The sequence below is a fragment of the Callospermophilus lateralis genome, chromosome 17 (assembly GCF_048772815.1).
Source record: "Callospermophilus lateralis isolate mCalLat2 chromosome 17, mCalLat2.hap1, whole genome shotgun sequence".
Classification (NCBI taxonomy): Eukaryota; Metazoa; Chordata; class Mammalia; order Rodentia; family Sciuridae; genus Callospermophilus; species Callospermophilus lateralis.
This window is the reverse complement of record NC_135321.1, coordinates 24,443,546-24,458,469: the sequence shown is the minus strand read 5'-3', so window position 1 is coordinate 24,458,469 and position 14,924 is coordinate 24,443,546. Positions and strand designations below refer to the sequence as shown.

Sequence of the window (14,924 nt, the reverse complement as noted above, 5' to 3'; positions counted from 1 at the left end):
ATCCATCCGCCAACGCTCGGGAGCTCCACTTCGGGGCTATTATCAAGAATGCATCTATGAGCATTAAGATGCCAGTACGATGTCTGCAAGATGCCACTTTCTTCTTTTTCTCCAGTGCTGGGGATGGAACCCGGGGCCTTGTGCACGCCAAGCAAGTGCTCTACCCCTGGCCACACCCCAGCCGCAAGAGGCCGCTTTTTGAGACCGGTGTTTGAGTTAAAGCACTCGCCTCCTGAAGACCTCAAGGAGAGCATTCATAAATGAGAGAGCTATTGGTCCCCTCAACACACCAACAGAGGTTCACTTAGGAAAAGAAATGGGACCCAGAACAGGAAGTTTGGACCAGAATGGATGAGAGGAAAGGTCCTGCCCCTGGGATGATGCCCACAAAGAGCAAGTCCAGTAGCGAGTCCTGGGAAGCCACTGACGTGCTGTTGAACCTGAGGGGCACTGAAAGGGGTCCAGGGGGGGAGCCCTGTGGCTCTGTGTCAGGCTTCCTGGGTGAGGCAGGTTGGCCTCTTGTTTTACCAAATAGCGGCCAGTGGGGATTCCTGGTGTGCACCCAGGTCGCAAAGTTCCCTTGGGGGTCAGAGGAGGAGGCTGGAGAAGCCACACTCGCATTAGCCCTGGGGTCTGAGAATCCACTCTCGAGAGGTGGCATTGAGTGGCCCCATCTGCTTTGGAGGGGAAGGCAAGACCTGGTCTGCAGCCACTGGCTCCCTTCACGAAATCTCTGCATTCCAGCATCTGTGGAGCCAAAGGAAAATAAAAAATTCCCAGCACTCCTGACTTCCTTGAGAAAGCCCAGCAGGGCCGAGCACACCGTGTGATTTTTGGCTTCATTCGGACTTTCCCAAACAACCAAGGAAGAGATAAGGGTGGAGCCGAGGACCTGCCCACAGCGCCACTTGAGAGTCTAGGCAGGCTGTCCCCTGCCCTGGCAGTCAGAGACCCAGAGCCCTGCCAGGGAGGGAGCAGGACAGCAGCCCCAGATGCATGCCTGAGGGGACTCTGGCTTTGCAGAGGGGACGTGATGCAGTCACAAAGAAGAGGGGAAGAGAAGAGAACGAGTAAGAGGAATATGGAAGACAGAGGAGCCTCTTCAGTCAAGTCACCGGGAGCAGAAGGCCACAGGCCCCGGGCAGTAGCAGAAGCAAGGAGCCAGACACTGGCTCATCCGGGCAGAGCTGTGGGCTGACAGAACCTTGAGGCTGCTTGAGGCTCTCCATGCAGCACCGACAGAAGCCTGAAGGGCCCATTTCCAGGAGAGACCACCACATTTGACTCTGTTGACTGCTTGTCCAGCTCTGGCTCTTTGAGGAATTTCCCATAATGCTCCTTCACTTGTTCCTACAGCTCAGCATCCGGCAGGCCCCAGGGGAGATAGGAGACCCCTAAGAGGCTCCTCTCAGGACAGCCCAGGTGCACCTCCACTCCCCCTGAGAAGCCCAGGTTGAGCAGCCTCCATCTGTCCCCCGTCCCCAGGCACATCCTGAGCCCACCTTCCCACCAGCTTCAGGTTCTCCCCCTCTCCCCCAGCCGCCACCACCCACTCTGTCAAGAGTTCCCTCTCCCAGATACCTCACCTTCCCCCCTTTTTTGTGATCTTTACCATTTTAAGGACTTTTCTCCTTCTAGGCACCAGAGGAAACATGTAAGGGAAGTTGTCCGCAGCAGGCAGTTCCAGGGACCCCCAGAGTTCACTCTGGGCCATCCACACCTTCCCTGGGGAGGACGTGGGGCCAGGCCCACCTTTCCCTCCAGCCCCACCCCTGACAGTCGCAGGACCCCCTTCCCACGAGGCCTTGGGACCTGCCCCTGGTGGAGAGGACTAGGTGGATGCTGGCCCAGGTGACTCAGGGAGCGCAGCTGAAATGGGAGCCCCACCCCCGACTTCCAGAACCCACTTCCTGGGCTTCACTCTGGCCTCCTGAGTCCCCCAGATAAGGGAGACCCTTCCCGGGGTGGCCCCTGAGCTCCCCCCAGGCACTGGCTAGTTGGAGCCTCCCTGAAGGATCTGCAGCTCTGGGTCTGGAGACAAGAAATTCCAGAAGCAGACAGCAGTGTGGAGGGCAGGGACAGCTGAGTGCTGTGGCATAGTCCTGTGCAGATGTTACCTTCTGCCTTTTGCTCTAACAGTAGTGCAGCAAATAGCGTGTGTGTGGGGGGGGGGTGATCATATGGCATGTATGGGGAACGTGTGCAAGAGAGATTCCTAGAAGTCATATCACTGGGTCAGAAGACGTGAACACGTGGGGCATTCATAATTGTCACCAAGTTGCCAGCTACGAAGCTCTACCAGCTCATATCTCCACACGCACGGTGTGTTTGTGGAAACATTGACTATGATGTGGTGCTATGGCCCCTCTGGCGAGGGAGGTGTATGGGGTGGCAGTACCCATGTCCCCCTCAGGACAGTGCCTTGCGGACCCTCTGCTTCCAGGGTCTTTCCATCCCTCTTACAGCTCTGGCAGCTGGGTGGGTCCTCTCCCTGCCTCCCAGTGTGTTTGCTAGCAGCTATTTACCACGTGCTTAATGTGCACCAGGCACGGTGCCAGATTCTGGGACAGCAGTGGCCAACAAAGGCCCTGCCCTGGTGGAGCTTCCCTTCTCGTGGAGGGAGCCAGCAGGCAGACAAGTGGACGGTGTCCCGGGAGGAAGTGGGGAGGATGCTCTGATGCCGGGGGAAGACCCCGCTGAGCCCTGAAAAGGGCGGGGGAGTGAAGTCTGCGGTTGTGGCTGGCTGAGAATTCCTGGGGACCAAGAGTGTGAAGTCCAGAGCTGGAGATGTGGACATGCTACAAATGGAGGAACTCTGGAAATATTACTTTAAGTGGAAGAAGCCAATCACAAAATCACATTGTATGATTTCATTTATGGGAAATATCCAGCATAGGCAAATCCAGAGAAAGTAGATTAGGAGTCATCAAGGGCTGGAATGGGTTGGGAATGGGGAACGACTGACTACTAATGGGTACAGATTTCTTTTTGGAATGATTAAAATATTCTGGAATTAAATAGTGGTGGGAGTTGCATAACTCTTGACATCCTAAAACCCATAGAATTATTGCTTTTAAATGATGATTTTTACCTGGGCATGGTGACACACGCCTATAATCCCAGCTGCTTTGGAGGCTGAGGCAGGAGGATCCCAAGTTCAAAGCCAGCCCCGGCAACTTAGCAAGGCCCTAAGCAACTCAGCAAGACCCTGTCTCTAAATAAAATATGAAATGGGGCTGGGGATGACTCGGTGGTCGAGTGCCCCTGAGTTCCATCCCCAGTACCCCTCCACAAAATGGTGAATTTTGTGTTATATGAATTATACCTAAATTTCAAATGAGAAGGATTGAGAGAAAGAGCCAAACAGGTAGAGGGAACCCTGGCCAGGGGCGTGGCCAGGCTGGGCACTGAGCAGCCTGGCTGTGGCCTGGGTTTCTCTGGTAAGTGCCTGAAGCCTTGATTGTGGGCATGGGCCGTGTCGGGCCAGTGGAGGAGAGGTTTGATTGCTGGGCGTCCTCTGTGGCCAGGGCCCAGAGCTTCTGACCCAGCAGCTAAGCTTCCTCACACACAGGGGAGTCGCTGATTGGACATCCGTAAGCTAATTTTATTTGCCTGAGAATTTCCACTGCCCAGCTCTTAACTGGATGATCCCAGCACACCGGCTGTCCCCAGGCCTCTCTCTGTGAGGGCCGCCCCTCACGGCATCCTGACCTGCCCCGGGCTCCTTACTACATGGTGACCGCTTCCTCCACCGGCTTGAAGCCCAGCAAAGAAGTCACCGCTCCGGGTCCCCTTTTCTTTCTGCCTTCTGACTTTCGTGAGCGCTCACTCCAGCCCAGCCCTTAGAGATACTGTCACCAGTGACATCAGGACCAGGTCTGGAATGAGCAGGGCAGGGCAGCCAATGTGCCCCCTGAGTGGTCTCCCCCTGCTGTCTCCTCTCAGCTCCTGCAGTCTCAGGACGTGAAGGAAGACGCGGTCCTCTGCTGCTCTATGGAGGTAAGCCCGGCACACCACAGCTGGGGCGGGGACACAGGGTCCCGGGTGCATCCACTAGCCCAGGGGAAATGCTTTGCTGAGCAGATTCCTGAGTGAGCATGGAATCTCTGCACCCAAGACTGTCACCCTGAGCCACGTCAGTGCTGATGGTGAGAGCAGCCCACTGCAGGCAGGAGCCTGGTTCTCTAGCGAGGCAGACACCCTGCTCCCATGGCCACCTGTCCTTGATTCAGGCGTGCCACACTGTAATGACTTAAGGAACTCCACACAACTCCCTTTGCGTTGGTGGCTCGGGGCCGGGGGAGGTGCCTCATGCTTAAATCCCCCATATTGGCTCCGCCACCTTGGGAGTCGCCACTCCATGTGTGACCACTGCTCACTGAAACACTCCCTCTGGGTTCTTCCTTTGGAGCCTGGCTCTGATCCCATCCCTGGGGTGGATCTTGGCCTTCTGCAAAGAGCCCAGAGTCACTCAGAGTGGAGCAGGGGGGGAGGGGGCTTCCAGGGCGAGGACCCAGCCTGGCAGAACTGATGAGCACACCTCTCAGGAGGCTCTGCCCAGGCTGAAATGCCACACCCAGGAGCTCAGGAGACAGAGGTGCCGGGAGCCTAGACCGTCCAGGGGGCGGTTCATTTGTTGAGTCCCAGATGGTGCCTGGTGAGACTGGGGAAAGAAGGCGGATCCTTACCTCAGACGGCTCCTGGCTGGTTGGGGACAGACACTCACAGTGGGTGGACGAGGTGTGAGCACCGAGCACACACCCTGGACAACCCAGGGAGTCAGTGGTGGGGTGCGGAGGTCAAGGGTGGCTCTGTGAGGGAGGCAGAGCCTTGACCATGGAGGTTCAAATCCGGGTTGGGGCAGCGATGGGGACAGAGATCATAGGCAGCTGCTTTTCAAGATGGTAGGGTTCCCAGGATCCTCCAGCTGGCCGTCCACCCCAGTTCGTATTTCTCTCCCCTTTGCCACAAGTGTAGGCAGAGAGCGGTTCTGGAGCTGGGCGGTAGGAGCGGGCAGGAGAGAAGGGGAAAGAGAGAAACGGGAGGCTACTCGTTCTTGGGTTCCACGTGGACACATGCAGCAAAGAATGACTGAGCTCCTTTCCAAAGAGACACCAAGTGGATCTGAACACACTGCCACCTGATCACCCAAGGGATCAGGTCACGGGGCCACTCGAAGCCGTGGCTGCAGTCAGGGAAGGCTTCCTGTAGGAGGGGAGGTTCTTAGGTGAGGCGGGAAAGAGGTGCTCTGGAAATTGCTCTCAGGCCTGGCAGCAGGCGGTGTTCTGGTTCCTCTCGTGCCCGCTGCAGGCGGTGTTCAATGGGAGCGCTCCTGTTTGGAGAGCTCCCAGTTCCACCTGGGCCTGCACATCCCTAAGACTCTCCAGCTATTCCTTGTCCCTACCCCCAGCCCACCTAACTGAGGCCAGGGGACACAAGGGGTCCCAAACCCTGCCCTAACTGACACTCCTCTGCCCACAGCTGCAGAGTACAGGCCGGCTGCTGGAGGAACAGCTGCCCGAGATGATGACGGAGCTCCTGGCCAGCGCCCGAGACAAGATGCTGTGCCCCTCGGAGTCCATGCTGACGCGGTCACTGCTCCTAGAGGTCATCGAGCTCCATGCCAACAGCTGGAACCCTCTGACGCCCCCCATTACACAGTACTACAACAGAACCATCCAGAAACTGACAGCCTGACAGCCGGGGGGCCTGGCGGGCAGCCCACTGGCAGCTGGGGCCCTGGCGCACAGGGCCAGATGGACAGGCGGGAGGACAGGGGTGGCCCTGGCGGGAGAAAGAAATGGGCAGGAAGGCAGGCAGAGTCGGTGGCCAGTCTGGAGCCAGCAGGGGAAGGGATCAGATCCCTGGGAGGAGCGTCCCCTCCCTCCCAGGTCCCCCGCCCCAACCCGAGCATGCCGTAGCTCACACCAATAAGGGAAGCATGTGTCTTTTTCCTGGTGGCCCTGGCCCTCGTCCATCCTCTCTCCTGCCCCTCCCACCCCCTGCCACTCCACCCATCCCCCCGCCCAGCTTTTTGGCGGGGTCTGTCCCTGCCGCTGCTCAAGAGCCTCCAGCAGCCTTGCCCACCAGGACACCGCGTGGGTCAGAAAGGACCTCAGAAGGCTGAAAAAGTGGGTCGAGTCAGGCTCGCATTGTTCCTGCGTGCTGTCAGCCGCAGTCGCCAACTGGCAGCAGGGACGTGTAGCAGATGTCTGGGAGGACAAAGGCAGGCACCGTCCCCACCAGCCGCCCGTCACTGCGGGCCTTTGTCAGCCTGGCCGAGCTGGGGGCGGCACTTTTCTCTAACCTTCACGCTCCACCCTCCCGACTCGGGTTCCCCCAGCCCCAGCCCCAGGCCGAGGGGGTCGGCAGGCAGCAGGAGGGAGCTGGAGCCCGCAGCTCAGCTTGCACCCTTTTATTTTATTGTGTTTTTCAAAAGTCAGTTGCTTTGAAGTCTCTCCTCTCAATGAAAAAGCCCTGGATGTGATCACATAGTCAGCCCGCGAGGACCCCCTGATTAGCTGGAGATCAAACCCGGCCCCCTCTGGAAGGATTCTAGCCACAAACAGCTTGCCAGTAGCCAATTAGGGTAATTGGAAACTTCTGCCCCGGCGGGGGTCCCCGCTGGAATCCTCTGTTCCTCAGCCCCTGGCCTGCCTCTCTCAAAGGGCTGAGGCTGTCGCCCCTGGACTGAGTTAGACCCAGTCCTGGCCTGGGGCAGGGGCGGGGGCGGGCTGCCTTGCAGTGAACGTGGCCGAAACAGGACTGGCAAACTAAAACCAAAACGCACAGCTTGTCCCAGGCTCATCCTGGGGGGAACAGGGAGCTGGGGGCTGCCTTGCTCTCCAGGACTTGGAAGGGTGGCTCATGGGCTAGATGGCTGCCCCAGCCTCCGCCCCAGCAAGACCCAGAAGCCCAGCCCTCCAGGGTCTTGGGAAGGGGGGAATTCGTCCAGTCTCAGGACAGGGACAGGCAGGTGACTGTCCTGGAAACAAGGCTGGGGTTTCTTGGAAGTCCCTCCATCCAGAGGAACAGCTTCCATCTTTGATGGCTAGAGAGGAGGACGAGATCGTCTCTGGGTATGGAGCCCATATTTTGATAAGGCCCCAGGAGATGCCAGCAGAGCCCAGCAGCATCCGGACCTGCTCCTGGGTGGAGGCTGGGCAAGCCCTAGGTCAGACTGGAGGCTCTTTCTGGCCTCCTGGTTCAAATCTGATCGAGTGGGAAGGGAAGGGTGGGGGAGGTTTCTCCTGATTGTTCCTGAAGCTAGGGAGGCGGACAGGGTGGGTCCAAGAAGTTCCCCAGTTCTCCCTGATTTACCCTCTGCAGTCGGGCTTCCAGCTCCAAGACAGGAGCCTGCGCCAGTCCCCAGAAAGAGCCTGTTGGGAACAAATTATGGGGGACACAGGTTTTCTCTGCCAAGAGGCTCGTGCTCCCCTGGCCCTGGCCCCCACCCTCTTCCTCCCGCCCCTCCTTCCCAGGCTGCTGTTACTGCCCGGTGTCCTTCCCCAGCCCTGAGGCCCAGGGACCTCAGAAGCCCCACCGGAGGCTTGAGGGGAGAGCCAGGCTGATTTGGGATAGAGCTCAGCTGGTAGAGTGCTTGCTTCGCATGCACAGGCCCTGGGTTCAGTCCCCAGCACCACACACACACAAAAAGAAATATAGAAATGTATAAATGATTTGGGGATGCTCAGAGAGGGCGCCAGGGAACTCATGCTCTCCGGAGCGTGAAGTCTGGCAGCCTCAGCCAGGCAAGCTACTCTCCTGCAGCGGTGGAGAGCCCACGTGTGCTGAGTTGGCTTCCCTCAGGTGTGTGTGTGTGTGTGTGTGTGTGTGTGTGTGTATCTGCTGAGAATGAAGCAGGGTCCCCGAGAGGCCGGGAGTGGGGGCCTAGGCCAAGTGGAAGCAGGTCCACCCCTCCCTGGGCTCCCGGAGGAGCTCTTCATGAAGGAGGCTCCCAGACACTGTGGCGGGGCTGGTGTCCCCTGCGGAGGAGGCAGAGACAGGTAGCATCACAGGCACCATGGGTCTAATGCGCGTCCCTCTGATGGGCCTGTCGGGCCTCGCCTCAGAGCCAGCCCCTTCTTGCCCGTGAAGAGCAGTGTGAAGAAGTGAGATATAAATATGTATACATATATAAATATATTTTTAATTACGTGTCGTGTCACTGTGGCTCTAGACAAACCGTTTGCCTAGTTTATTCCATGGCTTGAAAGCGCTTCCTGGCCAATCTGTAACACTTTCGGCTGTTTTTCTAAATGCAGGTTGCTGCTACTTTTTCAGACATAGAAGGAAAACATTTTTAAATTTTTTTTTTTTTTAAAGAAACAACAGCAAAGCCTAAAACGTCAGAGTCTGGGCAGCTTCCCACGGGAGACTACTCAGACAGGGATAGGGGACAGAAGCGGGTGCCCCACAGCGCCCTGCCCCTCCCCAGGCCAGCGGCCCCTCTACTGCAAGAGGAAGGTCACCTCCAGCTGGCCTCTGAGTGTCTTTGACGGGAGGGAGGACTGGCCACTGCGTTGCCATGGCCTGTGCTGCTCCCCTATTGCCCGCGGTTCTTGGCGCTCCGAGGAGGCCCGGGTACAGCCATCTGATGTCGGTCTCCGCCCCGCCTGTCAGGATGAGTTAGTCACCTTTCCTCTCGGGCGGCCTGCTTGCCACCCTCCTGCTGCCCGCGGCCTGGTGGCTTTGCCTGAGCTCTGGGACGGCAACCCCAGGAGGGCTCCCACCCTCCCCTGGACGAGGCTGCGAGCCTCGCTGTCCTCCCTGGGGAACATGCACTCCCAAACCCAGTTTGTCGTCTGTCCTTCCTGAACCAGTCTGTAAACCTTCACAGTTTGGGGATCGTCCTGTCCATCTGTGTAAATGTAAATGTTGACGCAGTCGGTATTTATTCTCGTTTTTATTTTATTTTATTTTCTCTGCGGGGGCGGAGGGGGAGGGACTGCACAGAGGCTCCCGCCCCAGGCAGCTGAGGGGGCGGGGCCCAGGCAGCCCGGGCTGCCAGCAGGAGCAGCCCCCTGGGGCCACCCCAGACAGTGGCCTGAGGAAGCCCAGTCCCAGGCTGTTATCTGGCATCAGAAGCAACCAGCGTTCCTTGTCCCACACGCGCTTGGCCTGGCTTTGGTGTGGCGTCCCTCAGCTGCTGGGCACTCTGTTGGGAAATCTCTGACGGGGCCTTTGAAGATGCAGATCAGAGCAAAAACAGCTCTGCTCGGGACAAGGGACACTAGCACAGAAGGCTGGCCACCTCACCTGGGCCAGCTGGGGGCCCCACCACAGGACCTACCTCCCCAGGCGGAGCAGGGCCTGGGGACTCCCGCCAGAGCTGCAGCAGAAACCTGCCTGCGCCCCGCCCACCTCCATCTGTATGTCCTGCTTTTCAGCTGAACCCAAACTACAAGTGGGTTTAAAAAAAAAATAAACAATACCAAACACCCAAAATGCCCTGAATCTGTGCTCTTTGTAAGTTCAGCAAAGGCAGCCACTCCCAAAGGTCCAGGCAGCAGCCAAGAGCAAGGTTGGCTCCAGGGCCAGGGGACGGGTGGCATCGACTTCTGCCCCCAGAGCTGGGCACTGTGCAGAGTGGGAGCGCTCCCTGGAGATGGGGGCTCCCCCATTCCAGGTTTGACTCCTCAAACCTGCCCGGGGAAAGGTCCCTGTGGCATTTGGCAATGACTCGTCTTAAGAACCTGAGGCTCGGCCTCGCAGCTTCCAAGAGTCCAGCACCAGTTGGTCAAATAAGTCCTCATCCAAGGGTCCTAGAAAGATTTCTGGTCCCCTGATGACATGTCCCTCGGTTTGCATAGTCCCCCTCTGACAAAGCGGTGGGGACCCTGCCCGTGGTCACAGCTCCGGTGGGTTCTTTCTGGTGGGAACCTGCCAGTCTTACCGCTCCTCTGGTGGTGATTACAGCATCTGCCCCTTGGTCTTCCCTGGCTGAGCCTGGTGAGGCCACGGTGAGATTGGGTCATTGCCTTGTCTGAGTCATGCCCTTCCATGAATTGCTTGGGGACAGCCAGAATACAGGAAAATAATTTCTTTCTTTATTTTTGTGTATTTATTTATTTATTTTTTGTACCAAGGATTGGACCCAGGGCCACTCTATCATCTATTTACTTATTTATTTTGACATAGGATCTGCTAAGTTGCTGAGGCTGGCCTTGAATTTGCAATCCTCCTGCCTCAGCCTCTTGAGTTGCTGGGTTTACAGCCTTGTGTCACTGTGCCTGAATGGGAAATAACATTTTAATTGCACAGATGAGATATTTGTCAATTTCTTTTTTCTTTTTCTTTTTTTTTTTTTTTTTTTTTTTTACAAAATGCAAAAGAGTAAGAGCAGAGATTGGAGATCAAAATGAAAAGAGTTTGAAGGTAGCAAAGAGGGTGGGAAGAGGAGGTCATACTAAGTAGGTCATCCAAACAGAAACCCTTTTCCGAGTGACTTAGTCTCTTGCCTCAGAAGTTTCTGAATTACTGGCTCCTATGAACCCCAGCATCCAAATGATAAACGCTTCATTCTGTACTTCACCCCCATCTCTGCTGATGTGTGTTCTCTGTTTTGAAAATGGTTATGTATACACTGTGTCTATAGGAAGGGGGGAGGAGAAAACTTGATTTAGGATGAACAAACCAGAACATGAACACACACACACACACACACACACACCATAAGACTTATAAGGGCCTTTTAAGAACCCAGGCAGCCAGGCGTGGTGATGCACCCCTATAGTCCCAGTGACTCAGGAAGCTGAAATAGGAGGATCACAAGTTCAAAGCCAGCCTCAACAATTTAGGGAGGCTGTAAGCAACTTAGCAAAACCTTGTCTCAAAAATAAATAAATAGGAGAGGAGATGTAGCTAGCTCCATGGTAAAGTGCCCTGGGTTTAATCCTTTGTACCAAAAAATAAAATAAAATAAGAACCAAGCCGGGGACAGTGGCACACACCTGTAATCCCAGCAGCTCAGGAGGCTGAGGCAGGAGGATGGCAAGTTCAAAGCTCAGCAACTTAGAGAGGCTCTAAGCAACTGAGCAAGACCCTGTCTCTAAATAAAACATTTGAAAAGGGCTAGGGATGTGACACAGTATTAAACACTCCTGGGGTCAATTCCTTGTACCAAAAAATAAAAACCAAGCAAGGCAAAGAAAGACGGGGTGAACAGTGAGTGCAAAGGGAGGAGGCGGTGAGGCCTGAGTGAATGGCCTCATCCCCTAAGCCCCGGGGGCTTCAGAGCCTCCACACACTGTCTCAACCCGTCTGGTGGAGCAGGAAGGGAGCTGGTGTGGGTGCTGGTGTTTGCTTGTTTGCTTTGTTGGAACCCAGGGCCTTGTACATGCTGGACAAGAGCTCGGCGTCTGAGCTGCACCCCCCGCCCCCTGTCCAGACACATGGCTTTGATTCCTGTTCCGCAGATGAGCCAAGGCTAGACAGTGTGAGAGCCAGGGTGCCCGTGAGAGCCAAGTGCCCTTTCCACCAGCCCAGAGTCCTGCTGCCCCTCCTTTCTCTGTCCCCTGTAGAGCACACCCCAGGGAGCCCGCCAGTCAACCAGCGGACAGCTGCCTGCTGAGGCTGGCTGGACAGGCTGCTGGGCTTCCCTCTGTACTTGGGGAAACCAGGGCCAAGAGGTGAGGGGTGGGCCGATGGGGCACTCCCGCAGTTTGCCATCATAAGAGTGATGCATCCTGGTGGGTTTCAGCTGCCTCCAGGCCAGCGGCTCTCAGGTGGGTAAGGAGTGAGGGACACCCTCCCATGAGACCGTGTCAAGGGACACCATCAATATTCAACTGACAGCTTCTTCAAACTGCAACTAACACGGGACAGACGACACCAAAACTTCCCAGTTCTGGCCTTAGGGAGCCCTCTCCTTGACAGTACTGGGTCTCCGGGAAGGCAGAGGAGCAAACTTCATCTTGGAGTGCCATGCCCTGGGTAGGGTGAGGGACAGGATGGCCAGGAGCTGCCATCGGCCTCTCCAGGAACCGAGCACAGTGATAAACTGTCACAAGCCATGCAGGATGAATGTCTGGGAACAGCAGGTCATGCCACTGCCTTCCTCAACTTGCAGAACTGTGGCCTCTTGGATGACAGGAGGCCGCCCGCATAGTCCCTGCGAGAGTGTGGGACAGCCGTGGACAAGGGCTGCCTCGTGTCTTCATGGGCCCTCGGCACGTTGGGCCTTCATAGGCCTCTTCCTCAGTTTAAAAAAAAAAAAAAAAAAAAAAAAAGCATAAAAATTAAATTTTATTTTTTAATTAGTGTTGTGTGGATTTGCTGGATGTTGGGGTTCACTGTGGTACTCAGCCCTTAAAATATATATATATATATATATATATATATATATATATATATATATATATATTTTTTTTTTTTTTTTTTTTTTTTTTTTTTAAGACAGTCTGGCTAAGTTGCCCAGAGTGGCCCCAGCCTCCAAGTCTCTGGGATCACAGGCGTGCGCCACTGTGCCTGGGGACAGTCCAGGTTTAAAGAGACTTGTCCACATACACAGAACCTTACAATCCCGTGTGCTCTCAGGCCTTGCTTCTGGTGGCTTGGGGTGTCGAAGCCACAATGAGGAGTTGGCTATGAACAGTCCCACCCCAGCGGAGGCTCAGTGCCAGGGGTGTCAGCCTCAGTAATCAGCATTGGGGTCCCGTGCCCCTCGGGGAAACGTCAGCTTTCTTGGTTAAGTGAAATTGTGCAGGCGGCTCTGGGAAGACTGTCCCTCTGAGCTGAATGGGGAGGAGGCCTCTTGCAGAACCCACAGTCCCTGTGGGCTGTAGATGACGCCCTGAGAACTAGCTCTTGCTTGGCGGGAGTCAGGGTGTCCCAGGGTCTAGAAGCTTCTTCGGATCCCTATTCCTGGCATTAGGCCACCTGTCACTCAGACACAAGGCAGCAGGCGGCCACCACCAGCACCTCCAACTCCCAGGCTCAGGCAGGGGCTCAAGTCAGGGCTCCTGGATGGCTGGTGTCAAAGCAGAACACGCAGGAACACAGAGGTACCTTAGAAATTTGGGGTGCTTCTTGGAGGAGGTCACAGCGGCCCGACCTTCGCTGCTCCCTGGGGCTGCAGGTGATGCGGGTCCTGCTACAGTTAGAGTGGCTGTGGCCCCAGTGGCCTGGCCACATGCCTCTGCTCACCAAGGGCCTCCTTCTGGAAGTCTGGCTCATCCTCAGTTGGGAGGGAAAGGTCTGGACAGACAGGAAGGAGAAGTCAGAGAGGAACCTGTTCCCCAGGGGCCAGGCTCCAGTCAGCAGGAGGCGCCTGGTCAGCAAAGACTGTGGTTCAGGAGACCCAGGGGGACAGGAAGAGTGGAAGGGACCCAGAGCTGCCCAGAAGCAGAGGAGGCAGCCTCCAGCAGTGGGGGTGAGGGTGGGGCCTGGTGCCTCAGGGAATGCCCCCAGGACCTCCACCTGGAGGCTCCGCGAGGCAGGGGCAGCTGGGCCACCTCCTTCCTCCTGGCCCAGCTCTTGCTCTCCATCTACAGAGGCTGCTCTGCCCTCTTCCCCAGCTGACCCCCAAACGCTCCAGGCTGCAGTCAGAGCAACCCTCCCATTTTACAGATGAGGACATGAGGCCTGTATAGGGAAGGGACCTGCCCAGGGTCAGAGTGGACAGTGGACATTCATGGGTGTCCCAGGGTCACAGTGGACAGTGGACATTCATGAGTGTGTCCTGCTCAGCTCCTTCATCCCCTCATGACAAGCCCTGAAGGCAGGCACCTCCTCCAAGTCACCTAGGGGAGAACCCAGGCTGGGACTGGGATAAGTCAGTGTGGCCCAGGTCCTGCCACAGAACAAGAGGGGCAGGATTCCAACAGGGTCCCTGCTGCCTCCTAAGCCCTTGCTGGTGGCCCTGCCCCTCAACCCTGTGTCCCACACACAGTGATAAAATCGCCTAAGTGCACTCAGTGACGTCTGCAGGATCAACTCCAGACAGCAAGACACGTCACTGGGTATCTCTGTGCTTCAGTTCCTCTCACAAAGATGGGGACACTAATATTCCTGTTCCCCTCCTGTTGGGAGATTCAGATAATAGTGCACGTCCTCCGAGTCCTGCACAGACGGCAGCTCCCTCTCCCCTCACCCCCGTGCCTTCCCGCCTTGCTGGCTGTGCACACCTCTTGATCTCCCAGGTGATATTCATTCAACAGAGCCTGCCCGCTGTTCCCCAGCACCCCTAGAACTGGGGTTGGAGTGGGGTTTGTCTGAACTCCTGAGCATTTTGGAGCTGGGACTCAGGGTGGGGTATCACGGGCCCCACCGAGGTGTGGACAAATGCGCTGCAGAGTTGCCTGCACGTGGCTCCCACCAAGCACCACCAAGAGACCCACACAGGTGTCGCCAGTCCAGCCGAGGACCTAAAACCAGGCTGGCAGGGGAGGCAGGCCTATGAAATGGGACATCTATGAGGTCCGGTGGGTGACCACACAGAGCGGCAGGCCTGGGGATGGAGCCATTGATCCCTGGGGACAGGCCTCTATCAAGGCTGTGGCCTGGGGACCCAGTCTCCTGAAGTGGCCGGATGGGGGTCAGCCTCGGGGTGACAGTTTGCAAACCAAGCAGGCAGATGGGGTCTGTTACCAGAACAGCCAAAATTAGGGAAGATGAATCCTGGGAACCAACTAAGAGGGAGAGAAGCAGCAGGAAAGTGGTTAATGATGGGGGGCGGGCAGCCTCCATGGGGGAGAGGACAGACCCAGGACCGTCTCAGAATCAGACATGCTCTCTGCCTCCCAGGCACCAGGCCTGGTGCAGAAGGTGGCATGTGCCACACGCTTGGTTTTCTGAGCCTTTCCTACCTCTTTACACAGCAAAGACTTTTTTTTTTTTTTTAATTTTTGGTAGAAGCCTTTCTACAGGGGATCATCCACATCCCCAATTTCTCAAACCCAGGGACCATGTGTTTCACCTTCTTG

At 56.4% G+C, this 14,924-nt stretch overlaps 1 protein-coding gene across 9 annotated transcripts in view; it reads left to right on the top strand.

Annotated features, from left to right (window-relative positions):
* Positions 1-8,324, top strand: part of Ctif (cap binding complex dependent translation initiation factor) — a 271,305-nt gene extending 262,981 nt beyond the window's left edge. For all 9 annotated transcript variants that reach the window (XM_076836749.2, XM_077105601.1, XM_076836756.2 and 6 more), the window contains 2 exons: positions 3,946-3,999; positions 5,482-8,324. In XM_076836749.2, coding sequence (XP_076692864.1) covers positions 3,946-3,999; positions 5,482-5,697 — 270 coding nt within the window. In that variant the 3' untranslated portion in view covers positions 5,698-8,324. The remainder of the gene's footprint in view (positions 1-3,945; positions 4,000-5,481) is intronic.
* Positions 8,325-14,924: the final 6,600 nt, after the last annotated feature.